The 25288-nt window shown below is 35.1% G+C and overlaps 1 protein-coding gene across 1 annotated transcript in view; it reads left to right on the top strand.

Annotated features, from left to right (window-relative positions):
- Nucleotides 1-694: 694 nt before the first annotated feature.
- Nucleotides 695-25288, top strand: part of LOC136035403 (uncharacterized) — a gene marked incomplete at its 5' end in the record, with an annotated part of 100094 nt that continues 75500 nt past the window's right edge. The window contains 3 exon segments of the mRNA XM_065717184.1: nt 695-870; nt 5810-5889; nt 11365-11455. Coding sequence (XP_065573256.1) covers nt 695-870; nt 5810-5889; nt 11365-11455 — 347 coding nt within the window.

Genomic DNA, 25288 nt, shown 5'->3' with positions numbered 1-25288 from the left:
TAATAACGACCCCTGAAACACAAGGGTCGTTTTATCAGAACAATAAGAAGCTTTTTAAAAGTGCCAGAAAATAAATTCATTGTTTCTTTTGGTTCCTATAGTCTCCAAAGAAAGAGTTGCAAGTTACTCAATTTGCCCATTATTCGCATATAGCCTAGTATTAGTTATTGGGAAACTTTCGTATATTTTTGGAGGTGGACTCTCTGCCAGGGGGGGGGGGAGGATTTTCCACGGAAAGAAAAGTTTCTGGGGGAACGTTTCATGAAAAATTTTACACGAGAAGGGAGGGGGATTGCCTGGCATTAATAAAAATATTGTCACAAGTTAAAAAAGAAAAAATTCAACCGGAAAAAAGGAGCGACTTACTTAGTCCGAACAGAAACTCCATGTATGAAGGTGCCTGCCCCTTCCCCCGAAAAAAATAAAAGAGATCACGGTAGCGTTGTTTCTACATTAAATTTGAATTAAGAACGGGCAAAGATTATTTTTAAAAAATCATCAGATGATTTATTTTCACTAGTCTTATCCATATATTCTAGATAGACTGTGAAGCAATAATTTTGTTTATTTTAAGTTTTAACTTCGTACATTACTTCCCACAGAAAAACTTTTGTTTAAAAAAAATTAATATCTCTCATAGTTTTCTCGTTATAATATTAAACCCCTGATACATTAAATTCATTCCAGATCCGTAATCATCTTTACTGCGGTCTTTTATTTTGTTGGAGTTGCCACATTTGACGTGGTGAAAAAGCCAGGATCCAAAAAAACAACACGGAGTGCATACACAGATAGCTGCGCATTACATTTGGACAATGATGGGAAGTCAAGTCTGGTAGATTATTCCGACTTGACACTACTAGGTGAAGGGTAAGTAGGCCGAATCAGGCTTTTATGCAAGTTGGTATGTCTGGTTGCTTCCCTAACAACCGGACATTCTATGAATACGAGTGGCATACCTCATTTGCATATTCCTGTTAGTGCATAATTTACACATACCCGTGAGACCCTAGCAACCAGATCCAATATAAAGCAGGATTTTAAATGTATTTTATATTAGTATAAAAGTAGAATTCAGGGAGACAACAGCTTGAATATATATTTTTCATCAAGTTTTTATTTGACAAGACATACTAGCAAATAATGAGTGGCTTATTTACACTATTGGAAGTTGATAGTGGAGTCGGCAGCAGCAAAGATACAAGGACAATAGTACGAAACGTAGCAGTAGAAATTACAAGAGAAAGTTTACTAAGCCTTGAATGAGATGAGATGTTTGCGAGACATGTGATATAATTGAGCAAATTGAAATTGTTAGAGCAGTTATGTTTTGCAGCAAAACTTAATATAATGTATATACACAGACTTTAAAATGCTTTGGATGCAATAGTGAAATATACTGAGCATAATAGCTGGAATCAGTATGTCAAAAATGAGTGATATATGTGCTATTGTAATGATGAAATAATAATGTTTCTAAATCTAGTTTTTTTTCCTTGCTAGATATATTTTTAGTAGGTTATCTCTCTTCTCTCTCTCTAAGGATAATCGAAGTAGAAAAAATCTTTGGATTTGTTGGCTAGTCTTTGTTAATTAGTCTTTGTTGTTAGTTAGTCTTTAATCAGCTATTAGAGAGTTAAGATTTGACAAAATTGATCGATTTATGAAAATAAAATCATGCAGAGTCTTGGGATTTGGGAAAAATGTTTGAATCTAAATGAACAATTTCAAAAGTTATAAGTGCAAATGAAAATGTTGACCCGGAAAATGCTTGACGATAATATAAAAAATGAATCTCCAAGTTTGAATTATTGTATGGTGCTTATGAGTCGTGGCCCAAACGCATTTACTCATTTTTTTGGAATACTGATTGAAATAAAACAAAATGAGATTGTGGACTTGCATTCGGACACTACCTAGAAATTCATTGATGATTTAAAACCATTCAAATGATTTTTCAGTTTATATTTTTTCATGAGAAAAACTAATAAGTCGACAATTTAAAAAAATTTCCCGACGAATTTAATTGATTTGAAGCGTGATCACACGGTTACTCCTCCACTCTAGAACTAGAAAAGAAAACCACCTTCATCAATCGCAAGTAAGTTTATATTTGGTAGTGAGAGAGTCAAAAGTTGAAGAATGTTCTATACATGTCTACTATGCTTGTGTACATTGGGCAGCTGGTCATCTTTTGAGGAGTGTACAATTGCTGACGATTAGGATGAAAAGTGTAGATTATGCAATCCGCTTTAAATGCATAGAGGATATGCATTACAAACTAAAGACTGTAACTCCTTTATTGAAACGAATATCTATTCTGGTATGATTGGAAACAACCCTAAACGAGATATTAGTTTATTTCTAAGAGATTAGTATCGTCATGGATTTAAATTGTTTTGGGAGGAAGACTCAGGTCTACACTTCAACTGATGGAAAACCAAACATAAAAGGCTAGCTTTCTGACAATTTTAAATCTACAATAAAAGGTTTACTTAATGACCTCATATTGGCTAAGATCTCTACCTAGGTAGATGAGGCAGTGAAAATGAAAGATGAACAGGCTGTCTTGTAGCATCATGCAGCATGATTTCTTCAGATAAGCTGGATGCAATCATGTAGGATGTGTATACTGCCCTCAATTTAGATCTTAGTAATCTAGTGCATAAAAATCTTGAAATACTATAACAAATGCATATTTTCTATTGAATCTTCTTAGATTACCTTGGAGTTATCCATGAAGGACCTTAAAAGGTTTTTCAGGCCTCTCCAGTCCAACTCGGCAAGATTAAATAATCGCTTTGAACAACAGGCTTTGAGCAACCAAATTATTGTATGTGGGTTGAAAAAAGATGCCCCCCATTGTAAACACTGGAAGTCGATTCATGTCACTTTTTGCTGAGAAATTTCTTCGCATACCAATTACTCAGTCTGATGCTGTTTCAGCAATAAGAACTGGCAAAGCATCTGCCAAACCCAGTTCTAAAATTTCGCAACTAACAATTTCGTAAACTGCTTCTCAGACAAAAGAAGGATTTGAAAGGATCTGGGATACTACTTTTTGCGACGCTTACAAAACCACGCTTACAGCTTCTTTCATATGCAAAGTCAAATCTTGACCTACGTAATGTTTTTACTAGCAAAGGTGATATGCTGAATAAAACCCAATCTGGAAGAGTGGTTAAGTTCAGTGATCAGAATAAAATTGATTTGTGTACTGGAAACGCAGAAAACTAAACTGATGGATTTGAATTTATTTTGATATAATATAAATTGATGTATTTTGATATGGTATGATATTATACAGGTATGATAGTGGATTCTCCACTAAAAAGTCATTCAGGTGAGGGTTGTTTACGTAAATGTTGAGAAATTCATTGTAAGTATAACCACAACATCGAAAAACAAAACATAATAGTGCAGATGTCAACCTATAATGATGAATTGGTTTTAAGTGGCACAACGGTCGTATACGCAGAGGAAGAGATCTAAATAAAAGAAAAAAACATTTTATGTATATACAATTCTATTAATAAACAAATTTACAAAAAGTTTTAGGATATTTTATTCGGAGGGCACTAAAGTCAATATTACACATATGAAAGTGTATATTCCACTAGAAGGTCATCAAGGTGAGGGTTGTCAACGTAAATATTGAGAAATTCTTTGTAAGTATAGTCACGACATCGGAAAACGAAATATAAAATTGCAGAAGTTGAAATATAATAGTGAATGGTTCGTAAATAACATGTAATCACAGTCAAATCTTTTATTATTACTAAACGACCACCTAATTCAGTTCTTAATGTTAACTGACAGAGTTCCAAATGAGAACTGTTTACAGATATACATTGAAGATTCTATATACTGTGATGATGAATGTGATCTTGAATGGTTTTTAGTTTAATATGTAGGAGAGAAACGTTGCAATTGTCAACTTTTGATATTTCAACGAAGGAAGTTTAGAGAAACTCTAGATATTTAAAGAAATACACAACCGTCCGGGGAGAAGCCATGGAATATTCGGTAAAAATATCACAATCCTTGCTACTTGTGCTTCCAGCACTTTTACCATTGATTATATTTTGTTTAAAACCAAGAACATCTCTCATATAATCACTGATAATAGCCTTCTCATTGTCAATGGGAGAACTTATGTAGATATTGTACTGTTCCATTGAATAATTAAACTGAAAGGCTCTATTTTTACTTACTTACTCAGACTTAGGTCCTTCCACGCCTGAAAGTGCATAAGGCAGCAACAGTGGTTCACCACGACGACCTATCCTGAGCCTTCGTCCAAAGCTCCTCCATCGAAGTCCTCGCCAACTTCGCCTCCTTCTCTAACATCCTGCCAATAAAATGTGGTCATTCCTGACTTAGCTGAAGAAAGTTCAAATATCTCGGCCGCATTTTTACGGAAGATGCCCATCCTGAAAGAGAAATTATGTGCCGAATAGCATTGGCTGGCTCTGCCTTCAATTGTCTTAGAAATGTTTGGGGAAAGAAAAAATATTCCCAGAAGCTAGAGCTCAGAATTTATAATAGCAATGTCCTCTCCGTCCTCACATATAGTTGTTAAACTTGGAGCATCACTGCGCAACTAGAAAAACGACTACGGGCATTCGATAATAAATGCCTGAGATTTATTCAGACTAACATTCAAAATTATAATTCCTTTATTTGTCGTTTTGATAAGGGCTAAGTGCTCAGAGCTAGCTTTGGTAAAAGCTTGGTTCAAGATTTTTTATTGAACAATCAACTAAAAAAGTGGATTTATATAGTTTTTGCTATGAAAAAATTGAAAATTTGTTTAAAAAACACATATTCCTTAAAGGAGAAATTATAGGTAAAGTTTATAAATCTGTTAGACTATGAAATTTAGTAGCTATAAACGGTTTATAAATACATTTTGATAATAAAAAAATTATGATGGCCCATCCTCCTCGTTAAACATATGTTAAAAAATCCGAAAGTAGTCACATTAGAAGTAAAAGGCACATTTTCAATTTGTTATCTCATTTGTATCAAATTCAATACTGTTATTAATCTTTCATTCTCAAGGCCCTTTTATACAAAAATATTATGTAAACTGAACATGTATTTGAAGTTCTTTGTGTCCACACTATAGCTGAGTATGAAAAATATGTCCCCGTTTGAATATGCAAATTATGTTCTTGTTGGAGTCAAGGTAATATATGCCGGCTGTAATATGCGTATGACGTATAGTGCTCGTATCCACAAGAAATCTTTTGAGCCTCAGGCGTCCCATCCGGCCATTGATATCCCATACTACAACAGGCGGGCTTGTTTTGATGGATAGCCAATGTAATTGAGGAGCATTTTGGTCCATGTATATTGTTAGGAATGAGATTTCTGGTAAAACCTAATAGATAATATGTGTTGTAACTTTGAAAACATTTTAACTTTGGGGCACGGGCTTTTATAGAAATCAAATACATATAAAATTCGTGTTAAGACAATGGAAAAAATTACTTGTCTTCTACCTGTGCTAAGGAAGCTCTTGCGCAAGGACATCCATTTGTCACTCACAAAAGAAAATTCTGAACACAATAAAAAAAATCGGTGTTTCTTCATTTTCCCTCTGCTTTTTCCTTATGATTTCTGGTTCTGTTATGCTTTTTTTCTGCAAATTGCTTTTATTTAGTACTTTTTAATTAATTGTTAGTTTAATTTGTTATAACCTATGCCAGTAGATTGGGAAAGCTGAGGATCCCATAAAAATTCATTATATTTCAGAGGCTTGTGGCTTAGATTTATATTTCTTTGATTTTTTATTTTCTTTTAGGGTGAATTTTCATGGCCCTGGAACATGTATAACATATGGAGCAGTTAATAAAGCATTGAAGATTGCAATTGAATACACACGTAAGATTTTTTGTGTATTTAGTTACAGAGTCCCTTTAAATTGTGAATACTATAATTCAGAAACACTATGCAAAGGTATTCCTTATAGTTTTCCTTTTCATCATCATCATCAATAGTCACGCAAGTGGTAGTCTTAGTTTATCTTAAAAAAGACAAATTTTACGTTTTAAGCTTTAATTAAGTAAAAATACAGGTTTTTTTCAACTGACAGTAAGGAGTAGCATCAAAATTTAAAACGAACAGAAATTATTCCCTATATGAGGGAGGGGGCTATCGCCACCTCAACCGTCTTTACGCTGCAGTCTTAATGCTTTTAAAAAATATTTCTTATCCAAATTCAATGACCCTCGTGTTTGAGTTGGCTCTCTTAAAGAATGGTGACAAAAAATCAAACTTTAGAGTAAAGAGCGAGGATTGATGCAGGGACAGCCCCCCCCTTTATAAATGGAAAAATTTCAGTTCGTTTTATCTTTTAATGTTGCCACTTATTTTCAGTTAAGAAAACAATTTTTTATTTAATTTATCACGGTTTTTAAATCATGCCAGAAAATTTCCCTCTCCCCGTGTAAAATTTCCCATGGAAATTTCGTTCTTGCAACTTTCCTACCTGCAGAACCCCCCCCCCGTAAAATTCGTATATTTCTCAATTGCAAATAATATATGTGAACAATAGACATATTATGTAACTTATAGACCTTTCGAAAGGGACTATGGGGGGTCTTGTCATCCCCAAGGACGTACTTATTGACTATCAACTATGCTAAATCAAATGGCTATATCTAAATTCAGATCGATGACTTTGGGGAGGAAAAGAGCATAGGAGGGAGGATAGTTGTTCTCAATTTTTCTGGTAAAACGACACCAGAACGTTTGATTTTCGTTTGAATGAGCTCTGCTCCGATCTCCGATACGATCTCCCCTGAAAAAAAAAATCAATAAGTAAACACGCATCTATGGTCTTTTATCTGGCAAAAAATACAAAATACCCCATTTTTGTCGATAGGAGCTTGAAACCGCCACAACAGCGTCCTTTGATATGCTAAATCTGATGGTGTGACTTTAATTGCGATCACTTGACTGTTTGGGATCTTTTTATCTCTTTTTCAAAATTCAGTGAAATTTTCTCAATCTTATAGCTTTTTACGAGTAACATTAAACTTAATAAATTTCATATGTTTGGAATCAGCATAAGAAGCTTTTCATGTGTCGATTGTAATCGAATTAGAATAGCTTTGAATTGGAGCTTATCCGTTTTTTAAAGTTTAGTTTACTATTTGGCCGAGTCACCCCTTATAGTCGTTGAAGCAAAATGAAGGCGGGTTCTCTTTTAATCATCATGATTCTGCTAACAAGAATAATAGTTGATGTTAATAATGCAAGTTTAAAGTTCTTTAAGAATAATGTCACCCATCAAAAGCTATGAGCCTAAGAATATTTGAGATAACATTCAAGTGGCACAATTTGATAATTGTAGGGAATGTTGAGGGAGATTTTGAAATAATTCAAAATATACAATGCGCTTGAAGTTTGTCAAAATGGCTTGTCCGCAAAATCTCAAGGACGGCTAAGGGTATCACGTTAAAACCTTCATGGAATTCAGAGCAGGAAATTAAATTACATGAAAAAACGCTGTGCAACCAAGTTATCAAAACGGTATGTATGCAATATGTTAGAAGCGGCTAAGAAACAACCATCGTTGAAATAGTAAACAGCGAAGTGTTTCCAATGTACAGCACTTTTTCTCCGGCCACCTCGTGCGGAAAAGATGCTCGTACAAACTTGAGAGGGGAATAATTCAATCTGAAATTAAGAGTTTTATTGCTTTCTTTAAAGGTCAAAAGCGATGGAAGTGTCCCCTCGTGTCATATTTACTTTCAGACACCCCCATAGTCTCATGGAGTACCGGATAAAAATTTTAAAATTGTAATTTTCCTCAGATTGCTAGAACCAACAGATGGAGATGACAAGGCCCACACGTGACCCAAATGACACTTCAGTTCGTATTAGTTTTCTCTTATTTATTTATTTACTTTCAATTATTAGACAATTTTTTTCTACCTGTTATAGGTTTTAATGTCATTCTCCTTTTTTTCCTTCAATTTAATTGGAGCTTTGCAGAATAGGGTTGCGAATATAATCAACATGTTCCATAATTATTTTAAGAATGAAACTACATGGTCTGGCTCTTTTTTGATCGGTGGACGTGAAGATTATAGAAATTTTACCAAACATCAGAACAATTCGAATCAACGGTCCCACGGAGTTTTGATTTTTTTTTTAGTAAATTAACATACTTCTTACTATTTGCTTCAAGTTTCTTATAGTTTCCGCTGAAAATAAAAGTTTTAAATAGAATAGAATCTTGGCTTTTCATAGGTACATTAATTTTGACTAAAAGTTTGGCCCTGTGATATAATTGAAAATAATTTTCCGAAAAGAAGTTTAAAAAAAACGTAAAGGCCATAACAAACTTAAGATCAACACATACAAAAACTTATTAGAATTCCAACTCCAAACGACCAAAAATTACTGTTTAAGGATAAATGAAACTCAAAACCAACAGAAACCAAATAAATAATCCTAGCAAACAAATATACAACAGTTACTAATATAAATGAATAAATAAATCCTAAAACGAGTAAAACTGAAATCTAATATGCAAATCAAGCTCAAAACGAAAAAAAAAAATCAATTCCTATTAAAGAATAAATAAAACCCCAAAACCAGCAGAAATTCAATAAACAATTATAGCAAAGAAATATGCAACAGGTGCTACTAAAAATGAATAAATTAATCGTAAAACGAGTAAAACTGAAATCTAATAAACAAATGGAGCTTAAAACGAAAAAAATCTTTTACTATTAAAGAATAAATAAAACCCAAAACGAGCAGAACTTAAATAACTAATCATAGCGAATAAACATACATAACGCACTAAAATAATTGAATTGTTTTAGTTCTTTCCCAGACTGTTTAAGACATATATAGTTTAACTATGAACAAGAGTTTGGCTTCTGCCCCCTTTCCTAACTGTAAAAGTCTAAAGCCTACTGCGTCGTCGGTGTTTCACTGAAAATGAATTATATAACAAATATTTGCTTTTCCAGTTATTACAGCACCGAAAATATAAATAAAAATTACAGTGAAATAACTGTCATAGTGTTTTTCTCAACTCTAACTATGTAGTTTTTAAATTTGAAAGAGCGAATGGCAATGATATTCATTCCTGGAACTAAATAATTTTCTACACAGTTTCTATAAACACTGATATAAAAATTTTGCTTGACTTAGTTTGTAGGCTTCCCTTTGCAGACTTTTCAATATCCTCTTTGTGCGTTTGCACACAGTACATCTTTGGACCTGCAACAACACCATGGGGTATAAAGTCCCTCCCCGTCTCGGATTTTAAAAATGATAACTTATTTGGAGCCTGGCGCTTCACTAGCTCCGGATAATTGGACTCACCCTAATTGGTATAGTCCGCTCGACAGCTAATGTACTCACCATTTCCAAATCATGCAAAAGATTGTCTGTTTTAACTTTTAACAGGAGTGAATCAGTGTATCTGTGATGCATTTGAACTTGCCCCTTCCTCGTTGATTAGAGCTTAAACATATTGTAATAAAATTCCAACATAAGTTTTTTTTTATTTATAAAATGGCACTGCCAGCGGTAATATTTTTATTTAAAATTACACTCCTTTTTTGCTATGCAATAGGACCCTATTGGAGTATATGTTAACAATATGAAAGTCGGATCGGCAATGATTTGGGCACATTCTGTTGGGTCGGTTAAAACATCACAACAACCCCTATGGCGTGAATTTTCGTGCATCTTACCTCAGGCTGAATTGAAAATGAACTTAAATATTTTTTTTCAAACTTCTTTTTTTCTCAGAGCACTTACTGACAAAGGTGTCAGTGAACGTCTTCATGTACGGCTTCTGATCGAATTGGTGGCCTCTATGAATGTTTGTGACCTTGAAACCGTTGGCCAGTATCCGCTGCAAAAGAACGTGGTGTACGTTCTTAAACAATATTCTGTTTCGGAAAAAGGTCGGCAATAAGCTTTTGTTTTGAAGGTGTCCAGTGCATACCCTCATTCTCTACCAGAGAAATATTATGTGGATTCAGTGAATGCATAGACACGGTTTGTTTATGCACGAGAAAGCAAATCCTTTTCAGAGTCATGAAGTTCCACTAGTATTACACCATCAACTTGGAAAAACCATCCTTATGGTCCCTTCTCTTCAGCAGTGGCAATATTGGGGAACTTGGATCACAAGGATTCTCCAGCCATTTGTAATTCCCACACGGCAAAAAGTTGTGAGACATTTCCTATAGGCAGTTCATATCCAGAAAAACCGCGTTCGAGTTTTCACCGGTTCGTTGCCCAGTCAGACCGGTTTCCAGAACACAATCCCCGTGGAAAACATACCCTTCCCGCATGGATCTATCTAAGAATAAGTGCTGATCCACGTCAGTGATCAGACCTATTTTTTCGTTACGGATTTTAAGAATTAAATCCATCAAGAGATGAAGAGTTGAAAAATAAACCCCAAATCCAATCCAAATTCCTGATAGATTTCTGCGTTTTTACAGACACTATCCAACAGCGTCAGTACATCACCTGCGAGGTACATTTTACGATATTCCTCCCCATGTTAAGACCCTCCCTCGACCCAAACTTTTGTAGCAAATTCACAGTGGGTAGTTCTGCATTGACGATCGTGAAGTAAGTCATAAAACGTTTCGATTATTATTTTCAACTGTTTTCAATTTGGATTCTAATACCAGTAGCTTTTCAGATGATTTGAGTATGATGTTATATGAAAAAGAATAATCGGCCCATGTGCCACCTACAGCTTCACCTTTCTGAAAACGTGCCAACACTGGTAAAATGAACTTTAGATCATAATTGGAATTTTGTATGCAAACCAGTTACTCAACATTTAAGTTTCTAAGATTTACTTGCGAGTAGAACAAATAGGATTGCATAGTTGGTCATGGTTGTGGACTGGCATTTCCCCAAAGCCCAGTGAACTATAACTAACTTGAAGAGAAAATTTCATTTATTTACCGGAACTTATCAGATTTTCATGGGACCGTTGCATGGGCACCCATACGCTGAATTTAGGGAGGGCTTACCTGGTCTAATCGGTACTTCCAATGCTGTATAATGGAAATTCCAAATCTTAAATATAAAAATATAAAGCAGCTTCACTCAGCTAGGGGGGCTGACACCCCCTGCCCCTTCCCTTATGGGCCCCCACGGACCATTGGTTCTAACTGTGGGAGGTTTAGTTCAGTTTCAAACATCTTCACAGTGTCCGAACCTCAATTCTTATCTTATATTAAACAATTTCTGGTGAAACTTTACAGGAGAAGGATCCTTGGACACTTTTTAAGGTAAAGGGCCTTCTAATCCCTTGTGAAAAGGTTTGACTATGTATTTGATAAAAGAAACTGGTTTTAGCATTAAGAAGACCTGACAACGAATGGTCACAAGATGAGCTAGCTACAGTTGGTGAATTATTCTTAGAGGTTTCAAGGATACTCGCAAAATAGTAAGTACCTTTTGTTTATTTTTCAAGTATAGCTACTCTTTGAGGTATCTTTTTTACTGAGTCCATCCGGAACACTTTTAAAGCCGTCAAAGAAGCCGGATTTAAAAATTGTCTGTATTAATCAAGGAAGTGGTAACGAGGGTCTGGTCAATTTTGTAACCTTGTGCCTTTTGTAGAATTCTAAATCTTTACGATCTATTCTCCCTTTTGTTTTTATTCACTGAGTTAATTTTATTCTTTGGTCTATAAGCTCCTTCAGTGTCTCAGGGACGTCAATTGTTTTAGTAATTTGAGATACATTATTGTATCCGCTATGGTTATTCGCATCTGAAAAGATACCTTTTTTCTTTTTATCCCCGCTATTTCGTATGGACAGGTTGACCGTAAAAACCTAGGAGCAGGCTCATTTGATGGGAAATTGAAAGCTCTAGCGCACTTCCTCAGAGTTGAAAAGGATTGGGTGAACAAACAGCTTCTTCTTATGCTATTGTTTGCTATTTTTGCTATACATTTTTTGCAATCTCCGATGACAATTGATCCAAATTTTGAGAGAAGAATTTTGTTTAGAATAGTCAAACGGTCCAATTAGTATGCCCGCAGGGATGGCATGATCCCCCTTAACCTCTGGGGCAAGTGCCGTAGACTGTACATTTTGCCAATTGCGTAGAGATGGCCTTTGTTGTGGAAAAGGTCGGTGGTATGTTTGAACCTGGGAGTCCAATAAGTCAGAACTTTCCAGTGTCGTTTTCTATGGCAAAACGATGGCAAATTTTTTTATCAGGGGAGAGGGGTGTAAACCGGGTAAGAAATTTACGTTCCTAATCGGTTTAAAACTCACAGCCGTAAGTTTTTTGGCCAGGATGAGCCAAATGAACAAGCAAATAATTTAGGACGCGCTGGCTAAAAGAATACCAACCCTAAAGGAAAATTAAGGAAAAAACATTAGTTTCTCTCACCAAGCCCGGTTCAGTACTGAACTAGCTTTCAAAGTGAGAACATCTCAAATAACTGGATTATATTGATTTAGAGTTCAAAGTAAAAGGATTTGGTTTGAATTGGATATTTATGACTACTACTACTACTACTACTAATAACTCACTGCAGCACCAAGCCGCCTGAGGCCAACACAGCTACGCACGCTCCTCCTCCAACCTAATCTATTTAAAGCCTCCCTCTTTACACCCTCCCAGGAAGTTCCCATTTCCTTTAAATCCTTATTTATGACATCCTCCCAACCCAGACAAGGACGACCTGCTTTCCGTGTAGCCCCAGACGGTTGGCCAAAAAGGACAATCTTCGGTAATCTGTCATCCTTCATCCGTAGAACGTGGCCTAGCCATCTCAACCTTTCTTTCATTATAGCCCCAGAAAGCGGGATTGAACCACACTTTTCGTACAACCTACTGTTTGAAATACGGTCAGTCAGCCGGGTACCCAGAACAATCCGTAGGCAATTTCTCTGGAAAACATCTAGTAAATTTTCATCTGCTTTTCGGAGTGTCCATGCTTCAGAGCCATATTTGACCACTGTCATCACTGTAGCTTCCAATATTCTAATCTTGGTTTGTAGGCTTATCTTTCTATTCTTCCAAACTTTTTTTAACTGTGAAAAAACACCTTGAGCTTTAGCTATTCTACTTTTAACATCTTTCACTGCTCCCACCATCTTTACTAATAATACTACCAAGGTAACTGAAGCTCCCAACCTGATCAATCTTTTCGTTACCTAAGGTCACCTGTTCATCTTCACTTATTCCTAACCTTAGTGACTTAGTCTTCTTAACATTAATTTTCAAGCCTATTTTAGCACCCTGAACTCGTAAAACCTCTAAAAATTCATTCATTTTGCTCACACTTTCATCTAATATGCTTAAATCATCAGCATAATCTAAGTCCAGGAGCGTTCTTCCTCCCCATTTGATTCCATGGTCTCCAATTGCCTTTCCTGTGCTCCTTAAGACGAAGTCCATCAAAATGATCCATATAAAGGGGGATAGAACACAACCCTGCTTAACTCCTGATTTAATACAAAACCAGTTGCTAACCTCATTTCCTACCTTAACCGCAGCAGTATTATTCTCGTACATAGCGCAAATCACTTTAATGTATTTTTCTGGTATACCATATAACGATAAGACCTTTGTTAACGCTGTTCTATCAACAGAATCGAAAGCTTGCTCATAATCGATAAAACTAAGGACCAAAGGTGTTTGACAACGAAGGGACTTCTCAATTATTAACCTAAGAGTGAAAACATGGTCGACACATCCTCTACCTTTTCTAAAACCGCATTGTTCTTCCCTTAAAACTTTGTCTACCGCATGTCTCAGTCTAAAAAGTATCATATTACTCAGTAATTTGCTACCTACAGAGACCAGACTAATGCCTCGATAATTCCGACATTCACTCTTGTCACCTTTCTTATACAGTGGTTTAATTAAGGTTTTCCTAAAATCATTGGGTACTTCCCCTTTTTCAAAAATCATGTTCATAATCTTCAGTAGCTTATTCCTAACCTCAGAGCCACCATATTTAAGGAACTCATTAATCATACTATCAGCACCTGGGGCCTTATTATTTTTTAATCCTTCTAGTACTGTCGCTAATTCTTCCTCACTAAACAAATCTTCCTTCACATCCAACGTATCACAAACTTTTTCATTTTCATCTAAATCTTTTCCTGCAACTGTATCTCGGTTTAGCACATTCTCAAAATGTTCCACCCATCTTTCTTTAACTTTTTCCTTATCACTAATTGTGACCCCATTTCTATCTTTAACTGGGACTAGTCCGGATCGGCTACTCCCTTTCAATTTATTAACATGCCAGTATAATATTTTACTATTATGCCGTCTAGCCGCATCTTCCAGATCCTCAGCAATTTTATCCATCGCCTCCATTTCACATCTCCTTAGTTCATATTTTAATGCTTTCTCCACTTTCTTTACATTCCTTTTGTTTTCATACGACCTATCGCTCAGATAATTCTTATACAAACCCCTTCTACTCTCTATTAAACCTAAAGCTTTTTCACTAATATTCCTAGTTGCTGTCTTAGCACTCTTCCCTAGGACACCATCAGCAACTTCACAAATTGTTTTTCTGAAATTATTCCATCCATCTTCCACATTGTCAAATTTTAAACCCTCAAGTTTAGTACTCAACTGTTCCTGGAATTTTTTTCTCAAATTTTCATCCTGAAGTCTACCAACATCATAACTTTCCGGGAGGGAGTTACTCTTCCGAAATTTCAGCTTTAAATTAACCTTAGACACTACTAGATGGTGATCTTTACTTTTAACATCAATAACGGCACTCCTATACACCCTAGTATCTTGTATTGATCCTGCTAGTCTTCTGTTTACAATAACATAATCAATAAGGTTTGCTGTCTTACCATCACGTGAATACCATGTCAACTTATGGGCCATTTTGTGACCAAACACCGTATTGGTTATAACTAGGTTGTTATACCTACAAAATTGCAAAAGCCTATAGCCATTACTGTTTTCTTTTCCTACACCAAAATTACCTAGGCTAGGATACCATCTGTCCCTATTTCTACCAACCTGGGCATTAAAATCTCCTAGCAAAAACACCATATTTCTACCTGGTACCCTGTCTATTTGCTCCTGTAACTGTAAGTAAAATTCATCTGAGTCACTAGTATCTCCATCGGTTGGTTCAATGGGGGCATATACTACTATAACTGATACCCTAAACTTTTTAGTCATAAAATGAGCAATTAGTATTCTATTATTAATACCTTCCCAGCCTAAACAAGACTTAGCAGCTTCCTTATTCATCATGAGCCCTACTCCCTGTCTATGTACCCCATCCTTCCTTCCTGAGTAAACAAATTCTATGTCACATAATTTCATGCTTCCTACCCCTGGGATATGAGTTTCTGAAACTCCTAATAAATCCAGTTCAAACCGTCTGAATTCGTCAGTCAAAATGTCGATGCGATAGTCATTTTTTAACGTCGTAACATTCCAAGTTCCAATTTTCATGTTCTTTAAATCTTTGAAATTATTTTGGCCTCAAGAAAAGCAGTGATCCCGGATACCAGTGCAGGATGGGGACCAACATATCTTCTCAAGTCTACACCGAAGCGCTTAAGCCGGCTTAGAACCGGACAGCAAGAAGTCCCTGGGACCTCCAGTAAGTTGGAGGCTTTGTGCAATCCTGGGCCCATCTTGGTCACAACATGGTTTTCAGCACTTGGCGATGCTCTTCTATCAACAAGAGTCGAAATCCTGCACAGACAGTCCAAAGCCTATTACCTCCGACTCATTATATATTCATGCCTACAAATATTATGCTACTACGGGGAAGGCAGCCCATAGTAGATAAATTAGCTAGGAAGAGGTTTTTCAGCCCGAAAACGCCCATCAAAACAAACCAAGCCCAGAAAATTATCCAATAATCAGAATCCCGTACGAGTGCTGTGTTGTTTACTAGGCTATAATTTCCTCGAGGGGCGCCACTCCTCAAGTGGGAAAAATTGACCGCAAGTTTCCCAGTCTTGCAGGTACCCCGAAAGGGTCGAGGCAGCCCTTTACAGAGGCCGTTGTCCATAAATCTGGATCTTACGCCCTGCCGCAGTTGTCCTCCTATAGAGGATCCTCCCACGATGGTGTTCTGCTTCACCATGCAATTTAACCCATTACTGGGAGAAGGTTTGTAACTCATCTGACGCGTGAACACGGCAGTTGGCCCTGCTGAGTGTACATTTGAGGGGCCTTCTTCCTCCTCCACCTGAAATTATGACCCCCAGGGGAGGGTTTCCCAGTTTCTATTATGGGCCCCACTGGGACAAGGTCCTACTTGGCCTAAGCCTCCTATGGAGCTACTCTACCTATCTATAGGGCTTACATATATACATATATATATATATATATATATATATATATATATATATATATATATATATATATATATATATATATATATATATATATATATACATATACATATACATACATATACATACACACATACATATACACATACATACATATACACATACATACACATATACTCACTAACGTGCAAATATATACCCTGAATTGGTATAGGCTAGGTCTGTATATGGTGAATATAAATTTCCTTTCTGATGCAAATGCACAATAACTTTGGATTCAGGATGCAATTCTGACTATAGAGATAAGTATTTTTCTTACTTGAAGTGTATGTGCAGAATTAGAAATTCTGCTGGTACTACAAAAGTAGACCTAAGTAGCCAATTTAGCCTGTCTGAAACATCTCACAAGCCAACACCCTATAAAAAAACACCTTTGATAATTTAAATGAATAAGGAAACTTATTAGAAATTCTGCTGATACTGCAAAAGTAGACCTAAGTAGCCAATTTAGCCTGTTTGAAACATCTCACAAGCCAACACCCTATAGAAAACACCTTTGAGAATTTAAATGAAGAAGAAAACTTATTAGAGACTCTGCTAATACTGCAAAAGTAGACCTAAGTATCCAATTTAGCCTGTTTGAAACATCTCACAAGCCAACACCCTATAGAAAACACCTTTGACAATTTAAATGAATAAGAAAACTAGTTAAAAACTCTGCTAATACTGCAAAAGTAGACCTAAGTAGCCAATTTAGCCTGTTTGAAGCATCTCACAAGCCGACACCCTATAGAAAAACACCTTTGACAATTTAAATGAATAAGAAAACTAGTTAAAAACTCTGCTAATACTGCAAAAGTAGACCTAAGTATCCAATTTAGCCTGTTTGAAACATCTCACAAGCCAACACCCTATAGAAAACACCTTTGACAATTTAAATGAATAAGAAAACTAGTTAAAAACTCTGCTAATACTGCAAAAGTAGACCTAAGTAGCCAATTTAGCCTGTTTGAAGCATCTCACAAGCCGACACCCTATAGAAAAACACCTTTGACAATTTAAATGAATAAGAAAACTAGTTAAAAACTCTGCTAATACTGCAAAAGTAGACCTAAGTATCCAATTTAGCCTGTTTGAAACATCTCACAAGCCAACACCCTATAGAAAACACCTTTGATAATTTAAATGAATAAGAAAACTAGTTAAAAACTCTGCTAATACTGCAAAAGTAGACCTAAGTAGCCAATTTAGCCTGTTTGAAACATCTCACAAGCCAACACCCTATAGAAAACACCTTTGACAATTTAAATGAATAAGAAAACTAGTTAAAAACTCTGCTAATACTGCAAAAGTAGACTTAAGTATCCAATTTAGCCTGTTTGAAACATCTCACAAGCCAACACCCTATAGAAAACACCTTTGACAATTTAAATGAATAAGAAAACTAGTTAAAAACTCTGCTAATACTGCAAAAGTAGACCTAAGTAGCCAATTTAGCCTGTTTGAAACATCTCACAAGCCAACACCCTATAGAAAACACCTTTGACAATTTAAATGAATAAGAAAACTAGTTAAAAACTCTGCTAATACTGCAAAAGTAGACCTAAGTATCCAATTTAGCCTGTTTGAAACATCTCACAAGCCAACACCCTATAGAAAACACCTTTGACAATTTAAATGAATAAGAAAACTAGTTAAAAACTCTGCTAATACTGCAAAAGTAGACCAAGTATCCAATTTAGCCTGTTTGAAACATCTCACAAGCCAACACCCTATAGAAAACACCTTTGACAATTTAAATGAATAAGAAAACTAGTTAAAAACTCTGCTAATACTGCAAAAGTAGACCTAAGTAGCCAATTTAGCCTGTTTGAAGCATCTCACAAGCCGACACCCTATAGAAAAACACCTTTGACAATTTAAATGAATAAGAAAACTAGTTAAAAACTCTGCTAATACTGCAAAAGTAGACCTAAGTATCCAATTTAGCCTGTTTGAAACATCTCACAAGCCAACACCCTATAGAAAACACCTTTGACAATTTAAATGAATAAGAAAACTAGTTAAAAACTCTGCTAATACTGCAAAAGTAGACCTAAGTATCCAATTTAGCCTGTTTGAAACATCTCACAAGCCAACACCCTATAGAAAACACCTTGACATTTTAAATGAATAAGAAAACTAGTTAAAAACTCTGCTAATACTGCAAAAGTAGACCTAAGTAGCCAATTTAGCCTGTTTGAAGCATCTCACAAGCCGACACCCTATAGAAAAACACCTTTGACAATTTAAATGAATAAGAAAACTAGTTAAAAACTCTGCTAATACTGCAAAAGTAGACCTAAGTATCCAATTTAGCCTGTTTGAAACATCTCACAAGCCAACACCCTATAGAAAACACCTTTGACAATTTAAATGACTAAGAAAACTAGTTAAAAACTCTGCTAATACTGCAAAAGTAGACCTAAGTATCCAATTTAGCCTGTTTGAAACATTTATTTATGAACTGTGAGTAAAACCGGTCTATTTTAGTGTGACTAAATTTATATAACTATATGAGCGGATTAGTGTATCTGATTTGATCTGAATTGTATAAATTCATTTCTCGCTCAACTATATTCTGTTAACAGGGGATAGTTACACACCCCTTTGGCTTTGAAGACAGGTCTTATTCAACTTACGGCTGTGAGTTTTAAGTTATTAAATAGCATTAATATTTAATTAGAATAATATTAATAATATTTAATAAGAATATTCTAATTAATATTAATATTAGAATATTAATATTCTAATAATATTACTTCCGTTTCTTTTGATTCTACTTTAAGTAGCCATGTTTTCGAAAATCCTAGCCACAAAATACTTTTTGAAGAATCCACCACTATTAGCAATGATCTAGGCATAAAGCAAGTAGTTCGAGAAGCAATTGAAATCAGACTTAAGATTAATAATAATATTTCCTTAAATAGGGATTTAGGAGAATATTAACTGAATGCTTTATACACAAATTTAATTAAAAATGACCTTACAAAATATTCTAAAAAAACAATAGATATTAAGACAGAACCTGTCACAAATAGACCTATAAGATCGGCAGCGAAAAAATCTAGGCTGGCATTAAAACTTGTTTTTAAATCATTTTCTTTCATTTCATTGAATTGCCTCGTTTCATAACAATTTATTTTTCAGTCCTGGTTGAACTTCGCTGAGGTAAGGATGCTGGGACTGTTTTGAAAAATTGTTCATTTTAGTTTTATTGATTTTATCCTCTCGTAAGTTGTTTTTTCTTATTTGTATTGCTGAGGACGGCCCTTGGACATAGGGCCACAATATTCATTCTAATTTGTTTCCCACTGTCTTAAAAAATTCCCTATTGTTCTTTGACAATTTAACACCTTTGACAATTTAAATGAATAAGAAAACTAGTTAAAAACTCTGCTAATACTGCAAAAGTAGACTTAAGTATCCAATTTAGCCTGTTTGAAACATCTCACAAGCCAACACCCTATAGAAAACACCTTTGACAATTTAAATGAATAAGAAAACTAGTTAAAAACTCTGCTAATACTGCAAAAGTAGACCTAAGTAGCCAATTTAGCCTGTTTGAAACATCTCACAAGCCAACACCCTATAGAAAACACCTTTGACAATTTAAATGAATAAGAAAACTAGTTAAAAACTCTGCTAATACTGCAAAAGTAGACCTAAGTATCCAATTTAGCCTGTTTGAAACATCTCACAAGCCAACACCCTATAGAAAACACCTTTGACAATTTAAATGAATAAGAAAACTAGTTAAAAACTCTGCTAATACTGCAAAAGTAGACCAAGTATCCAATTTAGCCTGTTTGAAACATCTCACAAGCCAACACCCTATAGAAAACACCTTTGACAATTTAAATGAATAAGAAAACTAGTTAAAAACTCTGCTAATACTGCAAAAGTAGACCTAAGTAGCCAATTTAGCCTGTTTGAAGCATCTCACAAGCCGACACCCTATAGAAAAACACCTTTGACAATTTAAATGAATAAGAAAACTAGTTAAAAACTCTGCTAATACTGCAAAAGTAGACCTAAGTATCCAATTTAGCCTGTTTGAAACATCTCACAAGCCAACACCCTATAGAAAACACCTTTGACAATTTAAATGAATAAGAAAACTAGTTAAAAACTCTGCTAATACTGCAAAAGTAGACCTAAGTATCCAATTTAGCCTGTTTGAAACATCTCACAAGCCAACACCCTATAGAAAACACCTTGACATTTTAAATGAATAAGAAAACTAGTTAAAAACTCTGCTAATACTGCAAAAGTAGACCTAAGTAGCCAATTTAGCCTGTTTGAAGCATCTCACAAGCCGACACCCTATAGAAAAACACCTTTGACAATTTAAATGAATAAGAAAACTAGTTAAAAACTCTGCTAATACTGCAAAAGTAGACCTAAGTATCCAATTTAGCCTGTTTGAAACATCTCACAAGCCAACACCCTATAGAAAACACCTTTGACAATTTAAATGACTAAGAAAACTAGTTAAAAACTCTGCTAATACTGCAAAAGTAGACCTAAGTATCCAATTTAGCCTGTTTGAAACATTTATTTATGAACTGTGAGTAAAACCGGTCTATTTTAGTGTGACTAAATTTATATAACTATATGAGCGGATTAGTGTATCTGATTTGATCTGAATTGTATAAATTCATTTCTCGCTCAACTATATTCTGTTAACGGGGGATAGTCACACACCCCTTTGGCTTTGAAGACAGGTCTTATTCAACTTACGGCTGTGAGTTTTAAGTTATTAAATAGCATTAATATTTAATTAGAATAATATTAATAATATTTAATAAGAATATTCTAATTAATATTAATATTAGAATATTAATATTCTAATAATATTACTTCCGTTTCTTTTGATTCTACTTTAAGTAGCCATGTTTTCGAAAATCCTAGCCACAAAATACTTTTTGAAGAATCCACCACTATTAGCAATGATCTAGGCATAAAGCAAGTAGTTCGAGAAGCAATTGAAATCAGACTTAAGATTAATAATAATATTTCCTTAAATAGGGATTTATGAGAATATTAACTGAATGCTTTATACACAAATTTAATTAAAAATGACCTTACAAAATATTCTAAAAAAACAATAGATATTAAGACAGAACCTGTCACAAATAGACCTATAAGGTCGGCAGCGAAAAAATCTAGGCTGGCATTAAAACTTGTTTTTAAATCATTTTCTTTCATTTCATTGAATTGCCTCGTTTCATAACAATTTATTTTTCAGTCCTGGTTGAACTTCGCTGAGGTAAGGATGCTGGGACTGTTTTGAAAAATTGTTCATTTTAGTTTTATTGATTTTATCCTCTCGTAAGTTGTTTTTTCTTATTTGTATTGCTGAGGACGGCCCTTGGACATAGGGCCACAATATTCATTCTAATTTGTTTCCCACTGTCTTAAAAAATTCCCTATTGTTCTTCTTTTTTTTGGTGTTTATGATGGAAAGGCAGTCTGGTCTTGGTCGTTATCAAATAATATTTCTTGAGGAGAGAGTTAAAAATGCAGAGCAGAAACTAGATATGTATGATCAGGACTTAAGGCTAGACAGTCTTCATTTCAACGGTATCAAACAGCCTCCAAGTAGTAACTGAAAGTCTGTAATCGGGGGTGTGATTCGCATTAAAATGGAAATATCTGGAGTATCTGATGGCTATATTGTGGAAGTGAGAGGATTTAAACTAAACAGTTCTGCAGCTCGTCAAGATGCCATAGCTCATGTCCTAGTCAAATTCAGGTCGAAAGAAATGCCCAGAAAGTTTTTAAGCTTAAGTCGAAGGTGGTGCGCTCTGTTTTGTATCAGAAAACTTAACAAGTAGAGACAGGACATTCTGAACTTAGAGCGTGAAAAATACGGTAATAAAAGTGTGGTCTGATCAAGGTCGCGTTTATATACGTCTTGCGAGTGATGCTTTTCCCCGTCGCCTATGGTCGTTGCAAGATGTCACTTAGATTGTGTTTATTTATTTTTTATTTTTAGTTTTTTTTATGTATTATTATTTTTTTTCCGAAAGGAATCTGTACAGTTTATATTGTTCTTATTTCTTGATAATTAGTTTTGCCGTTACACCAGAAAGATTGGTTGGATGAATTAGAAAATAATGCTTTAGATGTTAATGGTATTGAGCGTTTGATCTTTTTGAATTTATGTCCATCACCAGAGGATCCGGTATGTTGCGCACTTTTCACTATGTCTCATGCTTTTGGATACTATTTGGCAAGTAATTTAAAAGCAAATTATTTTGTTAAGTAATTTTTTTGATATGTCTGATAGACTAAAACGGTTCGAGAGATACTCTACCGAGTTGAGTAAAATATTAAATTCAATAAATATAGGTGATGATCTAGCCCAAGACCCTCTTGTTGATAATTCACCCCATAATAGGTATGTTTTACCTGAAGAAATTATTCCTGTTAATAATGGCCTTTTTAGACTTGCGAGTTGGAATTGTTGTGGGGTGCTTTCTAGCCTGGATACCAAATACTTCTGAAAAATAGATTGAATAATCAAAAAGGAGAATTTGCATTCTACATCCATACTTCTTTGCATTATGAAGAAATTAAAGTTTTTGACTCTCTATATGAAGAAATACTGTTTGAATTTCTGGTTATCAAAGTCACCATAGCATCTGAGAAGGTTCTTTCGTGCATGTTCTACCACCCTCCTAGTTCTAGCACCAAGAAATATTTGGATAAATTTGAAGAATTGGCTAAGATGGTCAGTTCCAAGAAAAGAAAAATCGTTCTCATGGGAGACTTTAACATTGACACTTTTTCAGTAAGTCATGACTCAAGTACTTCTACGCCTTCGAGCACTCTGGCTACAGACTTCCTTACTACATCACTGGCTGCTGGCTTTGTTCCATCCGTCTAGATTCCAACTCGGGTTACAAATCAAAATGCATCTATTATTGATGATCAACTTGTAAGTTTCCCTGTTGGTTCGTGTGACGTAATACTTACGGATGTGTCTGATCATTTTATTCTTATGAGCAAGTTTCTCCGGTATTCCTGTGAAAAGGATCAAATGAAAAAGTCTAGAAGGATTGGGTCAAGGTTCGGTCAAGCTATTAAATGCCAAGTTACTTTGTACTGATTGGTCGCAATGTCTGGAGTCAGATGACGTTGAATTTGTATCCAGGTCGTTTACTGAGATATGTCAGATTGCTTTAAATGAAACTTTCCCTCTTGTGAAGAAAAGGTGTAAAAATATCAGGTGCCCGTAAAGTCATGGATAACAAGAGTCTTTCTTAAGAGTATTGAGGAAACAAAATTGACTTTACGCTGAATACATAAATTCTCCCACATCAAATAATGAAACTACATTCAAGTCTTATAAAAACCATCTTACAAGACTGAAAAGATGGGTGAAGAAGATTCATTTTGAGAAACTATTCCTCGAAGCTGAAGGATTTCCAAAAAAGACCTGGACAATAATTAACGAGTGTCTTAACCAAAAGCAAAAGTCAAGGGCAGTCCGAATCAATGAATGTATCGGATGGATCAACAGTGAATGATGAGCAAACGGTATCCGAGGGAATGAAGCAGTACTTGGCTAAGATTGGAGAGTCCACCGTAAACAGTAATTTGAATGACCTCTTGGATGTATAATCTGGATTTTGAGACTTTCTACCACATCCCGTCGATTCTTCCATATTTCTCTTTCCCGTAACTGAAGTGGAACTTAAGAATCTGGTAAAAATCAGGAAGAACGGACATTCTGAAGGAACCGATTGCTAATCTACTTATTTACTGAAAAATAAGACATTGGATGCTATCTTCAAGTGCTGGTTCATCTGGTCAATCTATTCTTCAAACACGGATCTTTCCCTGAAGTGATGAAAACTGCTCGAGTTATTCCCCTACAAAAAGGAGAAAACAAGCAAGAACCATCCAATTATCGACCTATTTCCATTTTGTCCGCTTTTAGCAAAGTTATTGAAAAGTGTATATATAACAGGTTGTACAGTTTTTTGAAGAAAACAAATTTTTTCGGCCTATCTCAGTTTGGATTCAGGTCTTCATACTCTACAGAACATGCAATATTAAAGCTAACCCAGTTTTTGAATGATGCCATGAATAAAGGTCTGCTACCTGCAACAATAATTGTTGACATAGATAAAGCTTTTGACACTATTTCTCATAAAATTCTACTATCTAAGCTACATAATTGCGATGTTAGAGGACAAGTGAGTCTCCTAATTGACTCTTACCTCAAGGACAGAAAACAGATATTGGATACAAATGGCTACATTTAAGATGAGGAAAACCTGTCTAATGCTGTGGGGGTTCCTCAGGGGGTTCATACTTGGACCACTGTTATTTCTTATCTATGTAAACGATCTCCCTCTAGGCCTAACCTGCCATAAGACTGATATGGATCTCAGTTTACTGTTTGCTGATGATACAGCCAACTCTATCTGCGACATAGATCATCAATCTCTAAAATCAAATCTCGAATTATCACTGAGAAAGATGCTTCACTGGTTCCATTGTAACAAATTGGTTGCAAACACTTCAAAGACTTTTTTTATGATTTTTTCAAGAACTTCTACTACAGTACCTGCGTTACAAGAGGTTGAAGTCACATTTGGAGGTCGAGTAATAAAAATAAATCGAGTGCAAACAACTCGGTATCTCGGAGTCATTGTTCATCAGAATTTAAGCTGGAAGGCTTATAGGTGTACTTAAATTTTTCCTTACTTTTTATGCTTTAAAATCAATCTATTTTTCTCTTGTTCATTCGTATATTAATTATTGTTCCATTATTTATTTGAGTACGTTTCGGTCACATATTCCTCCTATTGTGAAGTTGCAAAATAAAGCAATGAGAATCCTTAAGATGTTATTTTATTCCCCAGTCTCTCTTCCTGGTAAATCTCCAACTAACAGTCTTTAGAGTTATT

Source organism: Artemia franciscana, chromosome 14 (genome assembly GCF_032884065.1).
Source record: "Artemia franciscana chromosome 14, ASM3288406v1, whole genome shotgun sequence".
Taxonomy (NCBI): Eukaryota; Metazoa; Arthropoda; class Branchiopoda; order Anostraca; family Artemiidae; genus Artemia; species Artemia franciscana.
Note: the sequence above shows the minus strand (reverse complement) of the source record. Positions and strands in the feature narration are given on the sequence as shown.